At 38.0% G+C, this 24,325-nt stretch overlaps 1 protein-coding gene across 1 annotated transcript in view; it reads left to right on the top strand.

Moving 5' to 3' along the window:
- Positions 1 to 24,325, top strand: part of LRP2 (LDL receptor related protein 2) — a 1,335,386-nt gene that overhangs the window by 6,520 nt on the left and 1,304,541 nt on the right. The window contains exon 3 of the mRNA XM_044075346.1: positions 6,926 to 7,045. Within this exon, the coding sequence (XP_043931281.1) occupies positions 6,926 to 7,045 (120 nt within the window). The remainder of the gene's footprint in view (positions 1 to 6,925; positions 7,046 to 24,325) is intronic.

The raw sequence follows: 24,325 nt of genomic DNA, 5'->3' as shown, positions 1-24,325 counted from the left end.
TCATGTAACTAAAAAAGTTTGTGTTTAATTTCTTTAACACATAGAACATTTACTGAAAAGATCCTGCTGTTTAAAATATCCCTGACTGCACACTATACAAAACTGCTTTACAATATAACATGCAATTTATATCATGAAATGTTTTATATAAATAATAATAAGAGCAAAAATGTTTTAATTACAGTTTCTTCTTTTTTACCTTTAGTGTCCTCCTAAACATTAATGATGTACTATGGGGTATGTGCTTTATAGTCCACCTACAAGTTTAACAAAGTCAATAGAAGTGCATTCTTTTCTCAGTCTCTTTTGCTTCCAAAGAAACATGATTGATGTCTTATAGTCTTCCATTTATTCACTAAATTCAGTGCTGTTGGTTTTCTTCCTGTTCATCTTCATCTCCCAACACTAGACTCTGGTTTAAGTCCAAGGTACTCCTGATTCTAATATTTAACTCCTGCACATTTTTCTATCTGTCAGTCATTTTCCTTAGGAACATTGGAAAAGATTTCACTGGCAAAGTCTCTTTCTATGAGCTTTATAGTCAGAAAATGAGAAGCAGAGTCTCTTCTGCTTGTTAGTTCACTTTATGTTTGATCATTTTTTTTTGTTTCCTCATTCGTCTGTTCTGCATCAAAAATGTCTGATCCTCCAGGAAAAAAATACTCTGAAGATAGCTGGACACAGCAGCTTGAGTCTCTTACCTGCCTCTCAATATGCCCTGATTGTTGGGTTAAATTTGCTTCCCTTCTGCCTGTTGTACAGTAAATAATCCTTTTTCCACAAACATTCTGCTGTGTCCAATTTTTAATAGTTTTCTCTTCTGACACAATTTTATCAGGATCAAATCTTTCTGGCTTCTTTAACATGGATAGGTTTGGAGTATACACTTGATATGCCCTTTCAGTATTTTTGATATGCTGCTGTGGAACACTAATCAAGTTGTTTGTTTTTGCTTTCATATAATTAATATGGTCTGTGACTTCTAGTTTCCCTGGTGCAGCAGAAATACTCAGGTTTTCTCTGTACACTCTGTCTTCTAATTTCACTATTTGAGATAATATATTCCTTTAGTGTTTTAAGTACAGTACATTTGATTTTTTTTTACCTCTAAATTACTGGAAACCATCTCTTGAACTTAAGCTGAAGCTTGAACTACTTTTTGCTGAACAGCCGTGGGTTTCTTTCCAGCCATTGTTTTCTCTTCACCTTTTCTGGTTGTTTTTCTTTCAGTTTTTCCAAATTTCTTCTTTGCTGCCATCAAGGCAGTGTACATACTCACCAGCAACTGAATTTTACCCAGGCTTACTATTTCCCTGATCCACTTTTCTCAGTTTCTGTTTTCATGCTGGGAGTGTTGAACTTAAGCTATCGATCAGTTTGTAGCCATCTTGGAAGACATTAGTCTTCTGATAAAGAATGATTTCTGTTGAAATAATGGCCTACAATGCTATATTCAAAAGCTGTATGATTATGTAACATAGCCTTCTTTAATTTGCTAATTTTAATTTATATTATATTTTCTACATATAATTAGACCCTCTGTTTTTGTGTAGCAAGATCGAATAGTTATCCTTCACTGTCATTTTGGTCAGCTTTGTCCTGATTGAAGACTATATGCTTCTGGATTTCTTTATTTTAAATACCAAGTTTGTTTATTTAGGCTTGAGAAATACCCATCAAAACTGCTGCATTGTATCAGTCACCATGGCACACTAGGTTCATGTCAACTCTCTTTATGTTAACCTCACCAGAATCACTCCTGCCAGCTCTGAGTCTTGTTCTAGAGTTGCCATTGCTGGGTGCTATTACTCCTCAGTATTTGGCTACCTCAACCACTTCAACATTAGTGCCACAGCATGTCGTACCAAGCTGACTGCAACTAATGTGCAATCTAAGTTTAGAACATTTAGACCTCTACCACAAGTGCCTGTAGCCAGCCTCCCACCAATCACAGCAGGCATTCTGTAACCACAGAAGAAGGGCTTTCCTCCAAAAGGGTCTCCTCTTCCTCTGACCAAGAACCCCTTATGAAGAGACTGAGAAAAAATACATCAAAGACTAGGCACATTGAGTTTCTCTTCATGTCACCAACATAGTATGACAATGAGGAACAGGGTGCCATTTCCCCAAATTATCATTGGATGACCCTATGTTTGTGGAGTGTCTCTTTGTGATGCAGGAAAAAAGATGACAGCCTACAGATTCCCTCCCATTATCATAAAGGACATGGCAGAAGGCCTGCAGATTAATTTCACAAATCCACAGTCCTCTTGGGTTGTCTTTCTTCAGGTAGACATTTCATAGGATGTAAGCAGAATGGCTGTCAGTGTCCTACTCTTACCTTAAAGTTCCACAGTTAAACGACAAATCATGCTTGATATTCTTCCAGTGATAATACCCCCTGTCTACTCAGACCACCCTTCAACAAGTCATTAGGGGAGAAAACATTTGCTAAGATAGTTCCAGTCATTTGGAATTCACTTCCTCAGAATTTCTGAACAGTTAAAGATTACCCAACATTCAGAGAAAAAAACTCCTGTAACATCTGCAGGTGGAGCATAACTGTACCTGCCTTGACAATGGCTAAGTGATCAAAAGATGAGAAGTAATCACATATTATACTCAGATGTTGCAATCTTTGTTTAATTCACTAATTTGTATACCCAGTAAAACAATGTGTGTATATATATATATATATATATATATATACACATATATTCATCCTCATCCCTTTTTTCCCATTTTTGCACATTGGTATTGGAGTGTCACTTCAACAGTTACAATCACAGGTTGCTAGCCATGCCACTGTAGTTCATCCTTACCACTTATTCACACACACAGTCACACCTATGGCCAATTTGGAGTGTCCAAGCCACCTACTGCATGTCTTTGGAATGTGGGAGGAAACTGGAGGAAGCTCATGCAACTGCAGATAGGATATGCAGACACTGCACAGAAAGCACCCCAGCTGAGAATCGAACCAGAGAACCTCTTGCTGTGCGGCAACAATGCTAACCGCTGCATCACCGCAACTGTATACCGTGCCTTGCATTCATTTGTAAATGTATAAATTTGAGTAACATTTCTTAAGTATAAACGCTGTATACCAATAATTGTAAACATTATGAACTACTTAGTAGAACCTAGTTCAACATATTGTAATAACAACATCCTACCATACATGATTATAACTACGTTATGAGTGTGTAAAATGTTATGAATGTACATGAATCAGCTGTAAATATTTTCTTATATCATATAGTGTGCATTACATTGTTACTACCATCTTGACAAGGTCATGGCTGAAAAGGGTCCCTGGATCAGTCTAACCAGTTAACATACTGAACAAACTAACAAATCTTCAGAAGAATTATAAAAAATGCAGCATGTTTTTAGAGGGGTTATCAGATGGACTCCTAAAAGAGAAACTTAAGATATAGGCCACTATTACATCAAATATGACTAACCTTTCAGTGCACATAATATGGACTATCACTGAAGGTGCAGCTAGATAAGCAAGATACCAATGTAGCCTTACACCAGCTTTTCTGTCTCAAGATGACGGGTCTATATTATATACTTGAAGAGACTTTTCTTCGAACATATAATCATGGACACCTAAAGAGCGAACACTCTAAAGTGCGAATGGCCACATCCACAAATTTTTTCCCTCGGGGAAAAAATTTACAGGGCTGTACACCAAAGACACAAACTTCAAAACCCTAATCAATGGGGGTCTTTGCCCCCCCCCCAACCCCCTAACTACATATACCAACTCCGAGATCACTGTATGATGGGGAAAAGGGTAATTCCCGATAATGGGCAACTGAATTTTTTCCCCTAGGAAAAAATTTGAGGACATGGTCATTTGTGCTTTAGAGCATTCGCTCTTTAGGTGTCGATGATTATATGTTTGAAGAAAAGTCTCTTTGAGCATATAATATAGACCCCAAGATGACAGACTTTATGGTGGATACCAAGGTGGTTTCTTAATTCCTTTTTTACTGACTGTATCTTGTTGAGGGATGAAGTGAAAAAGCACCTTAGGGATAATGAAGGCCAGGCAAGACACGGACAGCTGCAGGAATAAAGTTTCACCCTCCAGTGTCACTTGTGGTTTTGATATGGGCCACAGCAGAATCAGTACAACACTTTGACTGGTGAGAATTACAAGGCTAATTATGGCTAGGTCACATAAAAATGACAGGAGAAACCAAATCTCTCCAGTTCATCAAAGTCAGTCCCAAGGCAAACAAACATGTTCTTGCAGCCTTCCTTGACTGCTTACCTTTGAAGGCAAGTGGGATCACCTGCCGCTTCAGTTGCCACAGTGACTAAAATCAGTAAACACAGTTTTTAAGACAAATAATTTTTGTAAAGGCTACATAGTACCATTCATCACCCCATCACCTTTATCTTAACTGACCTTGCTAGATGACCAACCCAGTCAAAAGCATATGGTTGGGAAAGAGGTGCTAGCCCTCTTAGAAAAAAGAGCCACCCAGAAAGACCCACTGGACCACGAAGGACAACAATGCTGTTCTTCAGATGTGTGTGTTTGGTCTGACTTCCCTTCCCTCCTTTTTCTGTTTGCTTCCTGTCTTTATACTTTTTCTGTTTTCTTCCAGTGTTTACACTATTACAAATGGAACATACATCCATTTAATTAAGAATTCAATTGTACTATGTATTTAATATTCTGATAGAAAGAGGTTGTGCACCTTGGGACTTGATACAGAACTATAGACCTATTAGTTTTAACATCTTACATCTGTTTTTGGAAAATGTTTTGAAAAATATGCATTAGTCAAACTGATACAATAGAATGGATGCAAAAGGAAGTCTGATGTTGCACAACATGCTTTTTTAATGGGTACTCTACAAATAAATAACCAAATCTACTCGAGCTACACGCTCTAGGGATATACACCTCAACACAACAATGATTAGAACATGCTGGAGGGATAGATTCCCTTCGCAGAGACTTCCCTTACTATGGAACAGGGTCCCGATCTACATAAGACAGAGCCCCTCACTATCACTCTTCAAGAGGAACCTTGATGAGTGGATGGGTAACAGAAAGTTCACACCGGGGATCACACCAACAGCACTACTAGATAGGGGCCAAGGGTACTAGCTGCTAGTACAAGGGTCTAGAGAACTACTAAAGGGGCGGTGAATACCGCACAATGTGGCTGGGCTAATATATGCCTTCGGGCAGATAGCCCAGTACCAACCTATGAACCTATAAATATCCTCATAGAATTTATGATGTAGTAAATTTGGTTAATGATCACAGTGTTACAGTCATAACTGTCTACTTGAATTTAGCTAAAGCATTTGACACTTTACCACATAATGATATAATATCTGTCATATAAAATACAGCAATGTTCCTTATATTACTGCTTGGGTTAAGAATTGGTTGACATATGTGGCTGTTTTGGGAGCTAAAAGTCATATAGGGACTGGTGTTCCACAGGGATCAGTCCTTGGTCTAGTGTTGTTGAATCATATCTTTTTAGTGTTCCTGATGTCATCTTATAAATGGCCAGCAAACTATGCAGATGATTGTAAATTAGGGACAGTTGTTATATCTGATTTAGATGAGTTTAGATTAAATGATTACTTTTGTGAAGTAAATGAATAGTCAGGAAGGATTGGGGTAATTTCATTTTACTCAAATGTAAGCTTAAGATTTTTTGGAAAATGAGTAATTAATATGAACATCTTACGATGCACAAAATATTACACCAAGTTGTACTTATGAAAAACCTAGGGATATTAATGGATATCCAAACAATATGTCAAAGTCATTAGGACATCAGCTGTGAAACTGGTGGTATTGTTACTTAGAACTATGGCCATAAGGGATCCTAGCACCCATGTCACAATCATTTAAAACACTAGCCAGTAGCTGTTTATAATTCAGTTTTCTGTAGCTATAATACTGCTGAAATGCTTGTATTTGAATCTGATCTGTTTACTAGGATGGTTCCATTGTTATTTACCATATTCAGACTGGCTGAAAAACTTTATTTATATAGCAATGCTTAAAGGTTAGTAAGAGATAAGCTTTGCCTGGCATTCAAGATGTACAGTTTTGATTTTTTGGCAGTAGGGGGAGTTTAGCTAGTTATAAAGAATTAAAATTTAAATGATTCTTCTGGAAAGATGCTAATTACACTAAACTGTGCCAAAAAGACCTGCATATTACTCAAACTGTACCAGTGCTGTGGAATGAATTGCAATGTGTGATGAGATCTACAAAAAGTGTTGCCAAGTTTAATCATAAACTGGATGCCGGGCAGGTTACAAGAAATACTGTGGTAACATTCAGGAGTTTGTGTTCCTTGATGACCCTTAGGTCTTAATGCTGGAACAGTGGAATTACAAACATATAAACTTAAAGGACTGGTGAGTGTGTGAAGACCTAGGTATGATGGGAAGAGGGAGGGTACCTGGTAGCCTGGTAACGTTTTATTGGCTGACAAGTGCTAATGCCCCTGGCATATTGTCCTACTAGTTACCAAAGATGGTTAATTCTTTTCAGATGTATTGTTATGGCTAGTACATAACCTTCATATTTCAGTATCTGGGCAAAGTTGTTTTTTAAATGTAAGTGTTGGTGACATCTGGCATTTTACAGAAACAATGAACTGTTCTGCTTTCATAAGCCTCACATTTTAGTTTCCATTTCTCAGTTTATAAGTGTATGGCATGCTTTTGTATGTAAAATTCTATTTTTAACATGTTGCTTTCCATTGGATACATTATTTATTACCCAAATAAAATTATAGTAATGGCAAATTGTAGAAGATATAGCTGTGCGTTGTTTGAGACCAAGCAAATAATGTCTTTGAACATAAAATGTACTATGTTGAATTGTTGAGTGGTAATAATTGTACTGTATATGAAATTCTAGCACGTCGCACTTGTGATGGAAATCAGTTTCAGTGTCACAGTGATGGAGAATGCATTCCTCGGGGCTATGTTTGTGATGACGAGGAAGACTGTGATGATGGGAGTGATGAACAGCATTGCCGTAAGTGTTATTACTGTTAGGCTAAGGATATTGTTTTTGACTAACTGTACTTGTACTTGCTTTATACAGTGATAGCAACTGTTTTTGGGCATCTTTAAAGCATGTATTGAATTTTGTAACAGAAATCATCATTTCTCTGATTGTTGGCTTTTTCTAGTCTGTTTGCCTCCATATTGCCTTATAGAAGGGCAAATTAGCCAGTGACTCAGTTGTTTGGTTGTTGTTTGTTGTTTAATCTGCACTTGAGAGCTACCTTTGCTGTGCTTTTACATTAAGAAATTCCAGCATCATCCATCTTGTTGCATCAGGTGTTTACCTGGTCTCTCTGAGTTGGAAAGTGTTCCAGGAAGGTCAAAGTTTGGTCTATTATTGGCTGAAGGGCATAGGAGTCAGTTTTCAAGCTTTTTTCTCTATTATAACACTACCATTTCCTAGCACTATATAACACCTTACTCTTAACCCCAGAAACTAGCCTAGAGACCCCTGTTAAAACCCAATCCTTAATCCTAAACAGCTCACCCTATTACAGAGCAGCACGTCATGGATATGCAATTTTCTAATGTCTCTGGCCAGCATAGTAGATTTGGGAATCCTATGGCAATATGGCAATTGTCCCATGTTCTCAGACAACCAATTAATCATTAAAGAAAGTAACACAGTATTGCAGAGATGTAAATACGCAACCTCCTTGGATGCAAAAACTTTGCTTGCAAACGAGGTTATGAAGAAAACCCACACTACATCCTTCACACATAATGTTCACCACACACGCAGATTGTCTTATGGAGAGACACTTAAAAGAAACCTTCCAAATCTCAAAGACCTCCAAAACTGCCAAACAGCAACATTGCTCTTCAGTAATCATTAAAACACCCACCAAATGAAACACCAGACATCTCATTTAAATCTACACCTAATGGTCCCACAAGAGCAAAACTAATAAGGTGAGCATATATTTTATCGAATACTCTTGTCATTAGGGTCTCCATTGTGTGACAGACAGATGCCCCACTAAACAGATAGCAAGATGAAGATAGTGGGTAGTTGCCTGTCTGCGGCCAGGATCTACAATATTACACACCAGCTCGAGTAATTTCACCCCCCCCCCCCAGGTAACAGTATGATTCTATCATAGTCCATATGACCTGAGATGTACCTCACAGGACTATATGAAAAGAGACATAGTGGAGCTCTCCAAATAAATGTCACAAACCAGTTTGAGCCTTCCATTGAGCAGCACTCTACCTTCACCAAGGATGGTGCCATGGTACGAACATAAATGATTGATTTTAATAATCGGATTAGTTTCTGGTGCCACTCTACGGGGATCCAATATCTTTCAGCATGGAAAGGCATGGTCAACAGATGATGCTACTTTGTCAAAGATGGAAAGCACCTGTCCTCCCTAGGTTTTCTGCTGTTGGCTAAAACTTTATCTACCCCCTTACAGCCTTTTTAGGCAATACCAAAAAGACAAAACTACCAACATAGTGAAAAAGTCTCAAAGTAGCATTAAGGTGTTATTGCTCAATGCTAGGGGTCTAAACAAAAGACTCCACATCCTTCAAGCCCTCCTCAATCTGGAGAATGTATACATCTGTGCCTTGACTGGGACTTGTCTGGTAGTACATAGTTAAAGTGCCTTCCACAAATTTAGACCAACACCACCACAGATACATTAGCAACAAACATTCCTCCAGATTGGTTAAACAGGATGAAACAGTAAATCTTATCCATGTACCAATCACCATAAATAAGGCCCTTCACCATATCATGGCTAGGTACAGGTCACCATCTATGGCCCTAGAGTTTCATAACTCTTAACTAAATGTACTAGAGGTGCTCACTTCCCAGCTAAACATCCTATTTATGGGTGACTTTAACTTAACCCTCTGCAGTCTAGGAAACGTATGTTGCCTCAAACTCAAAGGCACAATGCTTCCTGTACTTTATTAACACAAACACCCTGGAACAGAGATTACATTCTACAACCAGAGGATCAAATACACTGGATCTGGTACTCACCAACATGGGAGAGCATTGCCCCCCACCCCATGTCACATCTTTACTAGTGAGGTCGGATGACAAAGCTTTTTCTTAAGTAGTGAAAATCAACCCAGAAAACAGCTAAACCAGTAACAGTTAGGAACTATTCTAAGGCAAACTACATCCTATTGAGTGTTTGTCAAAATTCAAGGCTCTCCCTAACCTGAAAACCACAGCTACCTATGCAGAATTATTTACAGAGTCTGTATGCAAATGTGAATGCCTGCATAGAGGCTGCTATACCTACCAGAAGGAAACCCAAAACAAACATTAAAAATAAACCCCACTGGTGGAATCCTCATGGTATAAAATAAAATAAAAAAAAAACATAGCGAAAATTAGGGAGAGAAACTCCCCTAAAGATAAGTGCTCTGTTTTACAACTAAAAAAGAAACTAAGAGGTCTAATTAAATCTAACAAGGTCAACTATGAGGTCAAGATAGTGTCTTGGGCTAAGGACCTTGACATAGCCTTCTTCAGCTATGTTCAGAACCTTCAAAATAACACACAGCAGTGTGCCTGAACTTGTAGTTAATGGCAACACCTTCAATGATTAGGTTGACATAGTAAATTAACTGGCTGATAAGTTCAGTTCAAACTTCACCCTCCACTCCCCCCAGCTACTATGGGTGAAATCTCCTTCAGCATACTTTCCACAACAGTTAGCAGGGGCCAAGTGCTAGCAGCACTTGCTAAAGCTGAGAACACCAAATCTCTGGGTCCCAGCCACATTGCTGGTTGCTTCCTGAAGAGTCTGAAACATGAGTTATCAGGACCACTTGAGGCACTCCAACTACAACCTAAAAAGAGGCTATGTTCCAAGTGAATGGGGAACTGCAACAGTCATTCCCCTCCACAAGGGCGGACCATCAATTGACCTAGGGAACTACACACCCCATCAGTCTAATGAGCCTAATATGAAAAGTCATGCAACGAATTATCATGGAAATGATAAACAAGGACATTGGCAACCTATAGACAGTTGACCAATCCCAATTTAGCTTTGCTAAGGGATGATTGTGCCTGCTTAACCTGGTAGATTTCTCTGGGAGGTGCACCAAGGCAATGTATGAGAGGAAAACAGTGCATAGTGCATATCTTGACTTAGCAAAGGCATTTGATACAACACCCCACTCAAGCATTGCTGACAAGCTCTCTGAGTTAGGCATAAATCCCTACATAACTTGCTGGATTACCAGCTGTCTCGCAGGCAAGACCCAAGAACTCAGAATAGGTGAGACTACCTCTACCAAGAGACTGGCCACCAGTGGTGTGCCCCAGGGCTCTGTGCTGAGCCCACTCCTGTTTGTTGTCTACTTCACAGAAAGTCATGACTAACGTTCAAGGCCTCTGGCTCACAGAGTTCACAGATGACTGTAAATTGGGAGATATTACAGATTCCTCCAAGACACTAACATCTTGGAATAGAGTTTAACACACACAAATGACTGGTGCTAAAGCCATGGCCTAAAACGTAATGTCAAAAAATGCATTATAATGCCCTTTAGGAAACTGTCAACCTAAGTTAATCACTTCATCGATAAAACTCCCCTAAGAGTTGACCTAACAGTAAGGAATCTGGGAACATATGTAGACAGCAATCTGGCCTTTGAACAACACATATCTAAGATAGTAATAAAATCATTCTATGTCACCCAATTTATAGGTAAGGGTATGACATCCAGGTCCAAGGAAGTTATAGTACCACTCTACTCTGCCCTTATCAGACCTATTGTTGAGTACAATGCCCTCTTTGGCATGTACACAACCAGACACTTGCTATAGTTGGAACCCCCACAGAGGTTTCTAACCAGGAAAATTCAAGGCATGAATAACCTTTCCTACACTAACTGCCTAAAGACTCTATCTTTACATTCAGTCTCCTGCAGGCTGCTGAAAGGAGATCTTTGCCTGATTTGCAGGGCTTCCAGAAGACCCAGCCTTGATGGGTCTGTTGCATGTACACAAAACAAACATCACCGAAAACACTAGATCTAGGGATGTGAACTTCACTTTTGACATAAACAGAACATTCTGGAGAGACAAATGTGTCCAAAAGGATACCCATGCTATGGAGTAGGCTTTCCTGTCCATGTAAAACAGAATTCATCCCTAACCCTACTCAAAAAAAAAAAAAAAAAACCTTGGAAATTGGTTGGGAAATTGTACATTTACCCCTGACCTCAGAGGCCATCAGCAGAGGCCATCAGCAAGAAAAGTATTATCCTAACTAACACCTCCCCCTGCAAACCCTTTAGTTACCTCCCTACTAGCATGCCCTACCCCATATGATACTTAGGATCCAAATAGGTTTGGATTGTAAGGGCCATAGAGGTCATTAGCTACTAACAATCTATGAACCTATGAAGTAATCAAGTATGTTTTGCTAAAATTACTCTCTAAGTAACAAAGTACTGTAGTACTGCAAAGGAGGTTATTAAACAGTAAACAGAGGTACAAAGTATAACCAAAATACAAACGCTTGAAATACTGAATGCACAAACCAGTCAAATGACACAATACAAAAACTTTGATGGTACAGTGCAGGTGACCACATAAAAATGTACTTAAATTAATACTTGAATTAAATTATCTACATTCTTTTATTTTATTGTTCTGACATTCAGGTGGTTGTAACCAAACTTGCTTTATCTGCCAGTTCTTTTACGGAGTGTACCATTCACCATTATCTACATTCCAGCCGCTTCTCTGATGCAACATTTTGGCAAACGAGTACAAAGTCACGTCCTTTAGTGAAATAGTGAATATTTTCCAAGTTACAAGCTTTAGCCTTTTTCTTGCCAGTAGTAGCATAATGTGTTCCATTTTAAGATGTTCCCTCTAGCCTGACTCATTTACTTGCTTCTGTCAGTTAATTTACACTAATTTGAGATTTGAATGTTTTGAAATTAAGTCATGTATTATTCCATACAAGTACAGGACATCATTTGTACTATACACTCTGGATTTTTAGACCACATGCAAACCAATCTGCAGCTCTTCGCTTGCTTAGTCTTGTGACCTGTATATTTACACTAGCGTGCTGTTTCTCAACGACCAAACTCCTGGTGGCATATAGCTTTGTGTAGAGAGTGAGAGTCTCACACCACACAGCGAAAGTTACATGTCCTTTACTATACAAGTCATCGCACATGAGTAAAACTGTGGCCATGATATGGAGTACAGAAAACAGGCAACAGCCATGGAATACTGAGTCCTGCTATCACAGCTAAAGTTCCATGAGTATCTGAGATTCCTCTGGTAGACCCTTATCTGCTTGTTGAGGAATGTTACCACCTTGGTCTTTCAAAATGAGCATGACAAACCTCTCTTAATTTATTCATTTTTGTTAACTAGGGTAGAGCTTGAGAGCACTGTTTGTTTAAATTACTTGATCAGAGTTACATAATAGGAAAATAAAGTCTGAGGGAGTCAAACCCCAGACTAGAAGAGGCAGCTTGTTAGCTGTTCATAGCCTTAGTCCTCTGCACTGCTTCTGGACCCTTTGGTAGGAAAGTCAGTATGAATAGTATGTGTGATAAGGATACTTTGAATTCTTCCTCTGTATTGCCACCAACATTTTTCTAATTTAAAATATTTTATTAATAACCTCCAACTCCTCAAACTCTGGGTGACTCCATAAATCAGGCACACTCATTTAATATTAGCAGTACCTTATCCGTCCTTAATCTCCTTTCACTTCTGCCTAAAGTCACCTCGTCCCTGTGGTATGTCAAATTGACTCCTCATATTTGTTTTCCTTCTCAAATGTGTAGTCTTTTGAAAGAAGAAAAGAATTGCAAGATGAAGAGTGAATGGGAGAAAATCTCTATTTCTCTTCTTCATTTACCTATGTTAGTATCATACCACTCTTACTGAAATAGAGAACAAACCACAAGGTTTATCAGAGTGACGCAGGCATGTTCTGTATCTGAATGTTCATCTTAACTCATTCCCCCCAATAGAGTTCTGGAAGTTTGCACTGTGACTTCCAATGGGTGGAGCGTAAGCTTTTTGTTAGAATCAAATTATGTGCTTACATTTCAAACAAATGCTCATATCTCTTGAACCATAGAAGATACTAAAGAAGTGTAAATGGTAAACTCTTCAGCACAGACCTCTTTTAAATTGGTAATAATTTTTAGGTTCTAGGTTTTAAACTGGATTTCGTAAGTCACAGTAAACACAATGACTATTAAATGTGTAATATTTTGTAAACAACTTAGAATATCTTGGCAACCACTGAAGTTACACACAATGTAAGTAGCATTTTGTTTATTCAGTTGAGAGCTTTCATGTGAGGCTAAGCAGTTGTGTTTCTGCTACTGGCTTAGAAAAACATGAAATTTGATTGTCAGTGTTAAAGTGACACCCCGACCCCATGTGTAAAAATGGGGAAAAGGGCTTGTGGATTTGATGGATGGATGGATAAATAAATGTTTTATGTACAGCAATTAATATCTCTTTAACTGCACTAGACAGAGGTCAAATATCAACGCAATTGTGTTTGCCATTGTGTAAGCATTAAGATGAAATATTTTAATACTTTGTATATAACATGGTTTTAAAATTTTTAGTGCAAATGTGAACATGCAATATTTGATGCCTAAAGGTGTCAGTAAGATACAGCTGCAAAAGCACCTACAGATGTCAGCCAGCTGTAGGAGTTAAGATTGCCTAGTCAGTCGCATTATATGCATGTGCATCATATGTCTATTATACCTTGTAAAACATTTTTTTTTACCTCACTATCATTAAGATCATTGTAACTCAGAGTGCTGATTTTGGATAACAATTCCTAATTGCCTAGACCTGGTAAGGTCTTAGTGAGTTTAATTATGGTAGCTGCCAAAAAAGCAGTTATTTGAAAATGGAAATCAAAGTCTAAATCGACTGTTGTAAAAGTAGTGAATATAGTAGCAGAGATACAAGAACTGGGATCTTTAGAAAAGGCTAGGAACAAATTAAATAGAAAAAAATGGGAATTACGTAAACAATACATGCAGAATAATGTTTTGGGGGAGGAATGAGGTTTAAGGGAAGTTAGGAATTGAATGAGCTTATGTAATGGTTGACTGACCATGACTGTATAGAAGATCATAATTGGTGTATACTGTTCACAACTTGAAATGTCATTATGGTTTGTTTTCATTCATCTAAATGCATGATTGCCTATGTCATAAGTGATAATTCAGTAAAGATTTAAAAAAAAAAAGTCTTAACTATCAACGTGGTATCAAACGTGGGTTTCCTCCCACAATACAAAGAAATGCACCTGGAGCATTTCTCCCTGGGCCTCCACTGAAAATTGGCTTGTTCCAAGTTGGACTTTCCTGGTAAATAAATAAATAAATTAACTTAAATTTAAAAAAAAATTAAAATCACGTTTGTTCAGAACCTACCACCATCCCATTACTTTGCAACTGCTTCTTCATTTCAAGACTCTGGTTCAGGATGTGTTCCTTATTATGTAGATCTTAGTCTAAAAAAATAAGTCAACAGAATTCCTTTGTCTGCATCACATTTGGTAATTATTTCAACTGTATTTTATCTTAGGCATCATAATTTGATAAGAAGTTTATCATTTTTGATTGGATTCCTGTATGGTTAGCTTCCTTTTTTCTCAGTGTCACTGTCGCCTGTTTTACCTGTTACTTTACTACTTTGTTACTATACCCCATTACAGCTACATTGACTATGGATGCCATATACTCATAACTTGCTGCCACTGTTTTTCCCTTTTTGTTTAGTGTGACTGTAATGATTCAGTCAACTTTATAGCTATTATTATTATTATTATTATTATTATTTGTTTTGCAGCAGCAACAGCTGTTAAAGATCTTTCTTAATTATTTGTATAAAGAACAATGAACAATGCAACCAACACTGTTGTTAAAAGTCAAGACTAATACTAATCTGTCTACCTTTTCAGAAACTCCCACTACTTTTCTGTTATTAAACTGGGCAGACAAGGTTTCTGGCTGACCAAGCTTGTGGATTACTGCACATTATTCACAATTGTTAATTCCCCCATGATACCCATAGTCTTCATAAGGGCCTGTAACAGACCAAAGCTCGCTGTGTTTGTCATGGCCTCACCCTAAATATCAAAATTTGCAGTAAAGTTACTTTGGTAAAGCAACCACTCCTCTTTTTATCACATCACTGACACCTCCTGCATTAAAACAGACTCTGTTCTTAGAGACCAGGGTATATACATAGATAAATAGCTGTCTTTTAACTACTACATTTCAGCTGCAGTTAGCAAATCCTTTTGCCTTGTGCAGCTTCATCTGTTAGATTATCTCATTTAAGTCCAAGGATAGCCTTGTCTCCCTATATTCTTCCTGTATCAGACTCATCGTTGAATACAGTGCCTACTTTGGGCTGTATCTATCTAGGGATCTTAAACAACCTGAAAGGTCCCTAACATTCTCAACTGAAAGGATCTTCAGTATTAACCACTTAAGCTACTCCTAAAAGATTGAAAACCCCTTCTATCTATCTTCACATACAAATTCCTGAGGGATAACTTATGCTTCACAATTCATGCATTGAAAGATCCCACACGTTATGAGCTTCTCCATCTTTACAGAAGACATCCAATACAAAGTCTTAAGCCTCCATCATAAGATTAATAACATCTCCTGGTGCTATAGGTTTCTTACCTAGCATTTTCAACACCTTTTAAATAGACCCCCTCTGTGAATTGTAAAACACACCTCCTTGTATGCGTTCAAAGCCAGCCCTGATAATTGGATAGGAAACTACAGATTCATTTTGGTTCTTAGTAGAAATGATTGTCTGTCAAAAGGAAACTAGTCTACCCCTAATACACTGCATGGGTGATTCAACTAAGGTTCCTTAAGGCTTTCTGGGTATAAGTTTAGTATAAACCTATGAACTTTGTGTCAGTTTCAAAACATTAAGATCCTTATGAAATTTGGTATGCAAAACTTCCTGTAAATGGCACACCGGTAGCTTTTAAGAGGGAGTTAGGTACATATGTAACAGTGATGTCATATGGTGCATATATCATATCATATCATAATGTCAGGTTAAGACATCCTTGGAAGGCTGATATAATTGTTTAAAATACTAAATGCCCAGCCTCTCATGAAGCTATCCAGGAGTACCTTAAGATTCTCTGTTCTGGGTGTTTGTTATGTTTGTATTTGGAGATTATTTCATTTATTGTTTACACTTAACACTAACGCCTTTAGTTGCCATTAAAAAAGGAATAATTAGTAGAGCATATAAAATATTGCATGATAACTATAAGAATCAATCAGAGGAGGTTAGAAAGGATTGGGACTAGAGAACTGGATAAGCAATTCACAAAGAAACAATGGGACAATATAAGCATGTCTCCCAAATATGCAATAAAATCTAGAAAATTTAGGATTTTTGCTTGGAAATGTTTACATAGATATTTTTATACTCCATGTAGACTCCAGAGATTTTTCCTCAGGCAGACCGTAAATGTTGGAGGTGTAAAGGGGAAGAAAGAGATAATTTGGAACATATTTTCTGGGAGTGTGGTGAGCTGGTGGACTTAAAGGATTCCCTGTTGGATGCACTATCAGAGATGCTGGGTGGGAAGATTGGTCTGATGAGGGATATGATTTTTCTGAGCTATGATACAGAATTGGAATTGCCTAGACATGGTAAGGCCTTGCTGTGTCTAATAATGGTGGCTGCCAAAAAAGCAATTACTAGAAAATGGAAATCAAAATTTAAACCAACTATACTGGAAGTTTTGAATATAGTAACAGAGATAAAACAACTGAAAATGAGATCTTTAGAAAAGGATAGACGCAAACTACATAGGAAAAAATGGGAATTGTGGAAACAATACATTCAAGGGATGAGTGAGTTCTAAAAGGCGGCAGGACTTAAATGAACTGTGTAATGTTTGAGTGAAAAAGACTGGGTAGATTATAAGTGATGTATAATGTTTGCAACTGGGAGTGTGTTGGTATGGTTTGTGATGTAAAATGCTTGCAGCTAGGAGTGTGCCAGTGTGGTTTGTTTTCATTTATATAAATGCATGATTGCCTATGTAGTAAGTGAGGGTTTTAATAAAGATGTTTCTTTTTTGCAAAAAAGACAATAATTGAATAATTTATGTAGTATTGCTTAGGTTGTATGATATATAGCAATATATATGAAATATAATGTTTGTCATGTTAATATAGTTTTATTACTTTTATATGAATGTAAATTTGCCTATGTCACAAGTGATAATTCAGTAAAGGTGTTTGGAAAAAAAGATACTCTGAAACCGCTCATGCTTAATTTTCTGTCCATTTCCTTCTCATCCCTTTTATGTTGTACCCATTTAAAACAAACACATTCCATCTAGAATTCATCCCTTAGAACTATGTCAAAATCAGGTCACCTCTTAAATTGATAGCAGTGTAGAGAGTACAGTCCCAGGTGTGTCAGTTTGACATTGTAGAGGAATCCTGATCAACCTGCAGTTGTCTTAGTGAATGGTCCCTGCATGCTTCCCAGTGTAGGATTTAGAGCCATGGATTTAGGGTACCATGCAACATTCCGTTATTCCAGAAGAGTCATTAATAATGTGGTGCAAATAAGTACTATTACTGGTGTAGTTCCTTTACTGCGACTAGCTTTTTTTTTCATTGTTAGTGACCCAGAAGTGTGGTGATCCTGTCTTAACTTTACCTATTGTCATTATAGCTATTTTTTGCTTAAATTCAAATCAAATTTGCTCCCAATAGTCCAGTTATTTAATTTACAGAAAAAAAAAATCTCTGCATTCAGTATGTTCTTCCTCTTTGTTGATGCATGCTAATTATTTATATCTTCCATGTGTTTTATACAGGTGGCAGGCAGAACTATGACAAATGTATGATCAGCACCATAAAATGATCAGAAAACGTATGATTGATTTAATGTGTAAAAGATTGAGACTGCTGTGTCTTGGGAGAATTTCCCTTACTCCAGGCTACAGCAGTGTCTGATTTAGCATTATGTATTTAGCAGGGAGTGGGAAGCAGAGCGTACACTTAAAAAGTTGCTAGAAGAAAAAGCTTTGCATTAGCAAACATTTACTGAAGAATACAACGTCTAAAACTTATACCTGTCATTATTTAATGGCTGCAATCAAAAAGAATTTGCCAGAAAACCACAAATTTTACAAGGAATGCAGAAAAATACCTCTCAACCTCTTTGCTCAAGAATTCCAGACAAAGCCAGAAATTCCTGGGGACAAAGGCCCACTTTTTAAATACCATTGTCTTTTATCTATCTAGGTAAACTAATTGGACAAAGTGTCCTCTTTTCAGGGATGACCCAGGAGTATTGTCTGACTGACTTGCTCAAAGGCACACAGTTGACAAATATAGGTGGAAGGGTTCAAACTTTACTTTTGACTACAAAAAAAGTTTTTTAATAGCTTAGAGCCTTAAGTGCCAGACAACTTAATTAACTTGAAATGTATTTTCTGAAAAACAACAACAAAACTCTAATGACTGATTGTTATCCTCAATTATTCAAGTTGTTAAGGAACATCTGTCAGTTAATACGGATGATTAAGAATCTAAGCTATTAATAACTTGCTTCTTGTAGTCAATCGCAGAAGGTTTAACTCTTTTTAGCTACTTTTGCCCACTATATGAACCTGGGCAAGTCACTTAACCAAAGTGGTTACAGGACTGTTACATTAAGGCACTTGATTCTCATCAGTAGCTGCTGACATCTGAGTGGATCTTTATCCAGACAATATGCACTTATCAATGGAACAAATGCAGCAATAAAAGTGTTCACATATTAACTCTTTTGTCAGGCATTCTTTATCAAATTTTGAACAACTTTTCTGAGTTTTCATTGGTGTGTGTGAACAAAAGGAAACTGGTGTAAGCTCACCTTCTTTCTCCTGTAGCAGCTGCAAGGCCCTATCTGCTGGATTATTTGATGCTAACTGTCAACTTCCTGACATCATAGTATGTAAATATTGGTGTAGATATAAACAGAGACTTAAACTACCTGTCTAAAAGTTCACTCCTTTGGCTCTTGCCTCATTCTTTCTGTTTCAGTTTTCAGCTGGTTAGTGCTAGGGTGAAACACTAGTGACAGATGGGGCACAAGCTTCCCCAAATACTTCAACATTGCAAATGATATACAGTTGCAACACTTGCAACACTGCATCATGGGTTTGATCATTCATTAAGAGCCTTTACTTTGTCTATGTCAGGCTTATTTTCATAATTTCCAATGAGGTGTCTAAAACACTAAATATATGCTTTTTTTCCCAGTGTGCCTCTTTTCTGTGTTGATCTCAAGCCTTGAGTACTTGTAAGCCTGAAGTACCACCTCCAGCCATTTGCCACATATTTGCTTGTCTTGCCTACAGACTAGGAGATCATCCATTATAACAAGTGTCGTATGTTCTTTTGCAAGCGTGATCTTTTCTTGCTGAAATGTTTCAGTGAAGTGATGAAAGTCATCAGTTTCATGAGTCTACTTAACTCCAAATGTGTGATAAGAGACCTTGGGATCCAGGTGGACAGTAGTCTGTCCTTTGATAGTCACATTGCCACAGTAGTCAGGAAGTCCTTTTATGTGGCACACTTCATATTAAAAGGGTTCTTATCCAGGGAAAAAGATGTCATTGTTCCCCTCTACTCGACACTCATTAGACCCATTATAGAGTACAGAGCCCCTTTTGGAATGTACCACACAAGACATCTGCAGCAGCTGGAAAGGCCGCAGAAGTACCTCACAAAGAGGATTACTGGCCTCAAACAGATGCCCTACACTGACCGTCTCAAAAAACTCCAGCTTTACTTTGTAGCACATCGCCTACTCCAAGGTGATCTCTGCCTAACATATAAATCTATGTCAAACCCAGAGCTGTTGGACATGCTACACCTAAAGAAATCCCTTTCCCACCAAGCTACACGCTCTAGGGACCTAAACCTTGTCATCACAATAAACAGGACATACTGGAGGGATATTTCCCTGTCCCAGGGACTTTTCATACTCTGGAACAGGCTACCCATCTACGTCAAGCAAAGTTCTTCATTAGCAGTCTTCAAGAAAAATCTTGATGAGTGGATGGGAAATAGGAAATACACCCCAGGGATCACTTCTGTGTCTCTGCTCGACAGTGGCACAGAAAAATAACTTTCTTGGGTGGCGTAAGCCAGGGAACCTTGTTTGCTAGGCTTACGTAGACCCTCGGGCCAATAGCCTAGTACCTACCTATGAACATATGAACCTATGAAGTGGGGCCAAATGTAGTCTACTAAAACCTGTGGAATCAATCTAGTATAAAGAACATGATTGCCCAAGACAGATTGGTGTCTCATCTTTTTATTGTGGTAAAACAAAACCCTGTCATTTCACTGTTTCATTTAGTCACTTTAAACCTATGAGGTTCTCACCAAACCAATTTTATTAATCACTGTAGTCATGGGACCACACTAGTGCCTTTTGTGAATTTCACTGTGCTACTCAAAGACTGTATTTACTCCATTTCTACTTTTGTAATATTCTTATTCCTGCCCTCATACTGCTGACCATCAGCCTTGCCCTTCTGTTCTGTCACTCATTTGTTATAGCATAACCCCAAGCAACTACCTTCCCATAATGCCTGTGGGGAAGATCCTTTCAGTTTCCATTGACAGTCGGCCTTCTCAATGCTAAATTCAGTAATTGACATAGATGTCAGGGATGGGAGACACCAGCATGGAGGGTGACATGCAGGCAGCCATACATAAGGGCCATGAATGGGTCCTAAATCCCCCTTAGCAATTGTCAGAGCATTGCCTCAATGCTAGCACCATCCATTTGTAATACCAAGCCTCCTGTAGGTATCAGGACAATAGTAGATCTGACTGCCTCTCCTCCAGGAGAGATAAGCTGGTATACTGTCCCCTCTCAGTGTCCCCTCTGCCTGGGTCTTAAAATCGACCCTGGGTCATCTGAGACACTGTCAGAGCTTTATCTGTCTGTACCATGGAACTGATTGTTCTGCTTCTAATTTTTGTAGAAGAGGAAAGGAAACCCACTGTAGCACTGAGAGAGCATAGCAAACTACCACAGGCCTGAGCTCAGTATTAGTGGGCTCACGGTCCCATAGTCCTGTGTCTCTGAATACATCTGCATTTATTTCATCAGTTCTAACAATCAGACCCATCCTACAAACAACTCACCTGCTTAGTAACTCATTTAGAAAAAGTTTCAAAATGGCACTCATCTGGAACTCTTACTTTTGCCTTATTCTCTCACTTGTGGCATAGCATTTATGTTTGTATACTAGCTTGCCACATGGCCTGTGAACATTTATTTCAGTTCCAAACAACCAAGTATGTGACCAAATGCTTAAGTGTGCACTAATGCAGGTGTTAACAGTTGATGTATGTAAAGAGTGTATCAATGTCTGTGTAATTGCAGTTTATAAGTCTCTGCAGGGATTGTCTGGTACTAGATGAAATGCTTAAAGGACTTTTTTCTTATCCCCGATGATAAGAAGATTATAACTGAGGATTGAAATTTTCCTTCAAAAGATGGGAATGGGAGCAGCATTGACGAAATAAGTAAAGACATGCTAGATTATTTCCTAAATGACAGCCATTTAACACGGATTATAAATGTCATCTAAGCTTGATGTAACACTAGGCATTGTAATGCTTCAAGAAAGAGTTATGGGAAGTGGAATACAGAAACTTATACCTTGTGAAGGTCTTATATGTCTCCAGAAGTAGCTAGTGATGGCTGATACTATAGCCAGAAATCTATTTTCAGAAAAAAAATCAGAAACTGAAGACAATGTCATCCCATGTGTGCAGGCTGTAAAGTCAGAGACCTATACCTGTCAACATGTTAGATGATACCAGGGAAGCATTTAAGAGAATGGCTTCATTTGAAATGTTTAGCCAGAAAGAAGGGTACTGCCTAAATTATTCCTTATGTGCATATTGTTCCCCTACAGCACATGTAGCAGAGTTTTTTTTGTATATTTTTGTAATCTACATGCTTGTCAGCCATCAAACTATCATGATGGCTCATTCATTCTCCATAACCTGGGTCAGAACTATCTATGGCATTGCTTTGTTGTCTTATTGTGCTATACCTCATATTGTAGTTAGAGTGAATCCACAACATTTGATAACTGGTAATCAGATCAAGGAAACCAGTCCTCTATTGGGCTGAGTGTTGCTACCAAACCTTTCCCTAAAACGTGGAAGTGAAAGATGAAACGCTAAACTTGTTCAACTATTCTGTGATAATCAACACCAGTTTTTGCCCCATTAGACTTGTACATAGACCAGACTGCAAGAGTTAAGTCATATGGATGTCAGAAATGGGGCTCACCAGCAGTTCCTGTTGATAAATCTTCTGAGCCTAGGTCATATATCATTCAAGCTGAGAATGACAGAACCCTAAGGAGAATGAGGAGACACATTCATGCTATATCAGTGCTAGCTGCAAAGGAACAACAGCTGATTTAAGATGTTGGAGCAGTCACCAAGTCTTCTGAGGAAGCAAGCCCTCAGATGCCTCAAGATGGCTACCTGTTTCCTGTCAGTTAACCCAGAGTGATAACAATGTAACATCCACAATTATTAAAGTTAATCTCCGGAGGACACAAAGTTATGCTTGCACTGATATTCTAAGAATCTTTCTATCCAAGACAGATAACTAAACTGGGAAGATGAACATTGCAATTTCGAAATAAAGAATAATGCCTAAATTGCCATTGAGGAAGGGCAGTCTGCTCCAATGTTTTGTTGTAGTGTGCGCCTTATCCCTATTCAAAAATTAAGTAATGTTTCTTGAAAACAATAGTAATAATAATAATAATACTGTATGTGTTATATTACAGTAGCCTTATTTTAAAGAGATTTCTTTCATGATAGAGGAGATGTAGTGACATCAGGTCATGAGGTAGTCTGTTATTGATTGATCAGGCCTGGCTTTCCCAAAGGTAAGCTTTGAGTAGGAGTTTATGGCACAGTATGGTCTGACACTCAGCAAACCAGAGGTGTTTTATTAATGCACTTTGAAGAAACTGTTACAGAAATCAAAGTTTATGCAGTTAGCTATTCTCTTCTGGTCTCTAGCATGAAAAGTACATTATAGGACTGATAGCAGTACAGTCACATACGGCTTTAAAATATACTGTATAAATGATGGAAGGAAACAGATACCTCTTTAAGAATGACACAAAGCTGTATTGCAGATATGATATCTCTGATGGGGTAACAGGACACAAAATACCTTTGTTAAGGCTGAATGGTGGTGATATGTGCAACATCATACATTGAATGTGAAGAAGTGGAGGAAAATACACCTGCAAAATAACAAAACATAATCAAGTACACTGTAAGGATTGTGACAATGAAATAGAACTAAACACAATAAAGTCTGGTGATAATCATTTTAGATTACCTTAACATAAGCACTTCTTTAAGATGGTTGACAGAAAATCAGAAATATTGTGATGCGTTAAGGGCATTAACAGTATAATGAAGCAAATTATTCTTACTGTGTATTGGTAGCTGTTGAGCCTGACTTCTGAATGTTTTTATAGTTCTAGAGACCTCATCTTTATAAGGACAGAGATAAGGAGTGATGGTCCAGAAGGGGGTACTTCAAGGAGCACATGACCTGTAAAACAGTTTTGCTGATGAAGACTGTAGGAACATAGGATGTGTCTAGAAAGGAGAAGTAGAAGGGGAGGACATGATACGTATAGCAATACAGAGGACAGAACCTCTTACAATAAATGATAGAAATAAATACAGACAGAAGTGAAAGGCTCAGAGAAAGTGTAAGAAAGCATTTACTTACACAAGGTGGTAAATGCATAGAATAGATTAACTTGGGCGTAGTAGGCATACTAATTATACTGAAGTTAATAAATGTGTTGGAGAGTCAGAAGGAAATTCTTCTGATGGTAGAAAGAAATATATTGTTTGCCAGCAAAGCCTGACAGTAAAAGAAAAACAAAAATCAACCATGAAGTGGATAAATGAGGTGGGCCACATGGCTCTTATTTATTTCTTTGTTTCCATACACTCATCATGCATTTCTTGCATTGCCATTGCTGCATGCTGTTGTTTTTTTTTTGCAGCACAAAATAATGATTCATAGGTGGAAAAGACAAATGAGTGTTTTCTTCACCATGAGAAGGAGTGAAGGGTGAGACTGAACAAGAACAAATGATTTCATTATTAACAGAGCAGACAGTAATAACTT

The sequence above is a fragment of the Protopterus annectens genome, chromosome 6.part1, assembly GCF_019279795.1.
Source record: "Protopterus annectens isolate FY-2018-M chromosome 6.part1, PAN1.0, whole genome shotgun sequence".
NCBI lineage: Eukaryota > Metazoa > Chordata > Ceratodontiformes > Protopteridae > Protopterus > Protopterus annectens.
Note: the sequence above shows the minus strand (reverse complement) of the source record. Positions and strands in the feature narration are given on the sequence as shown.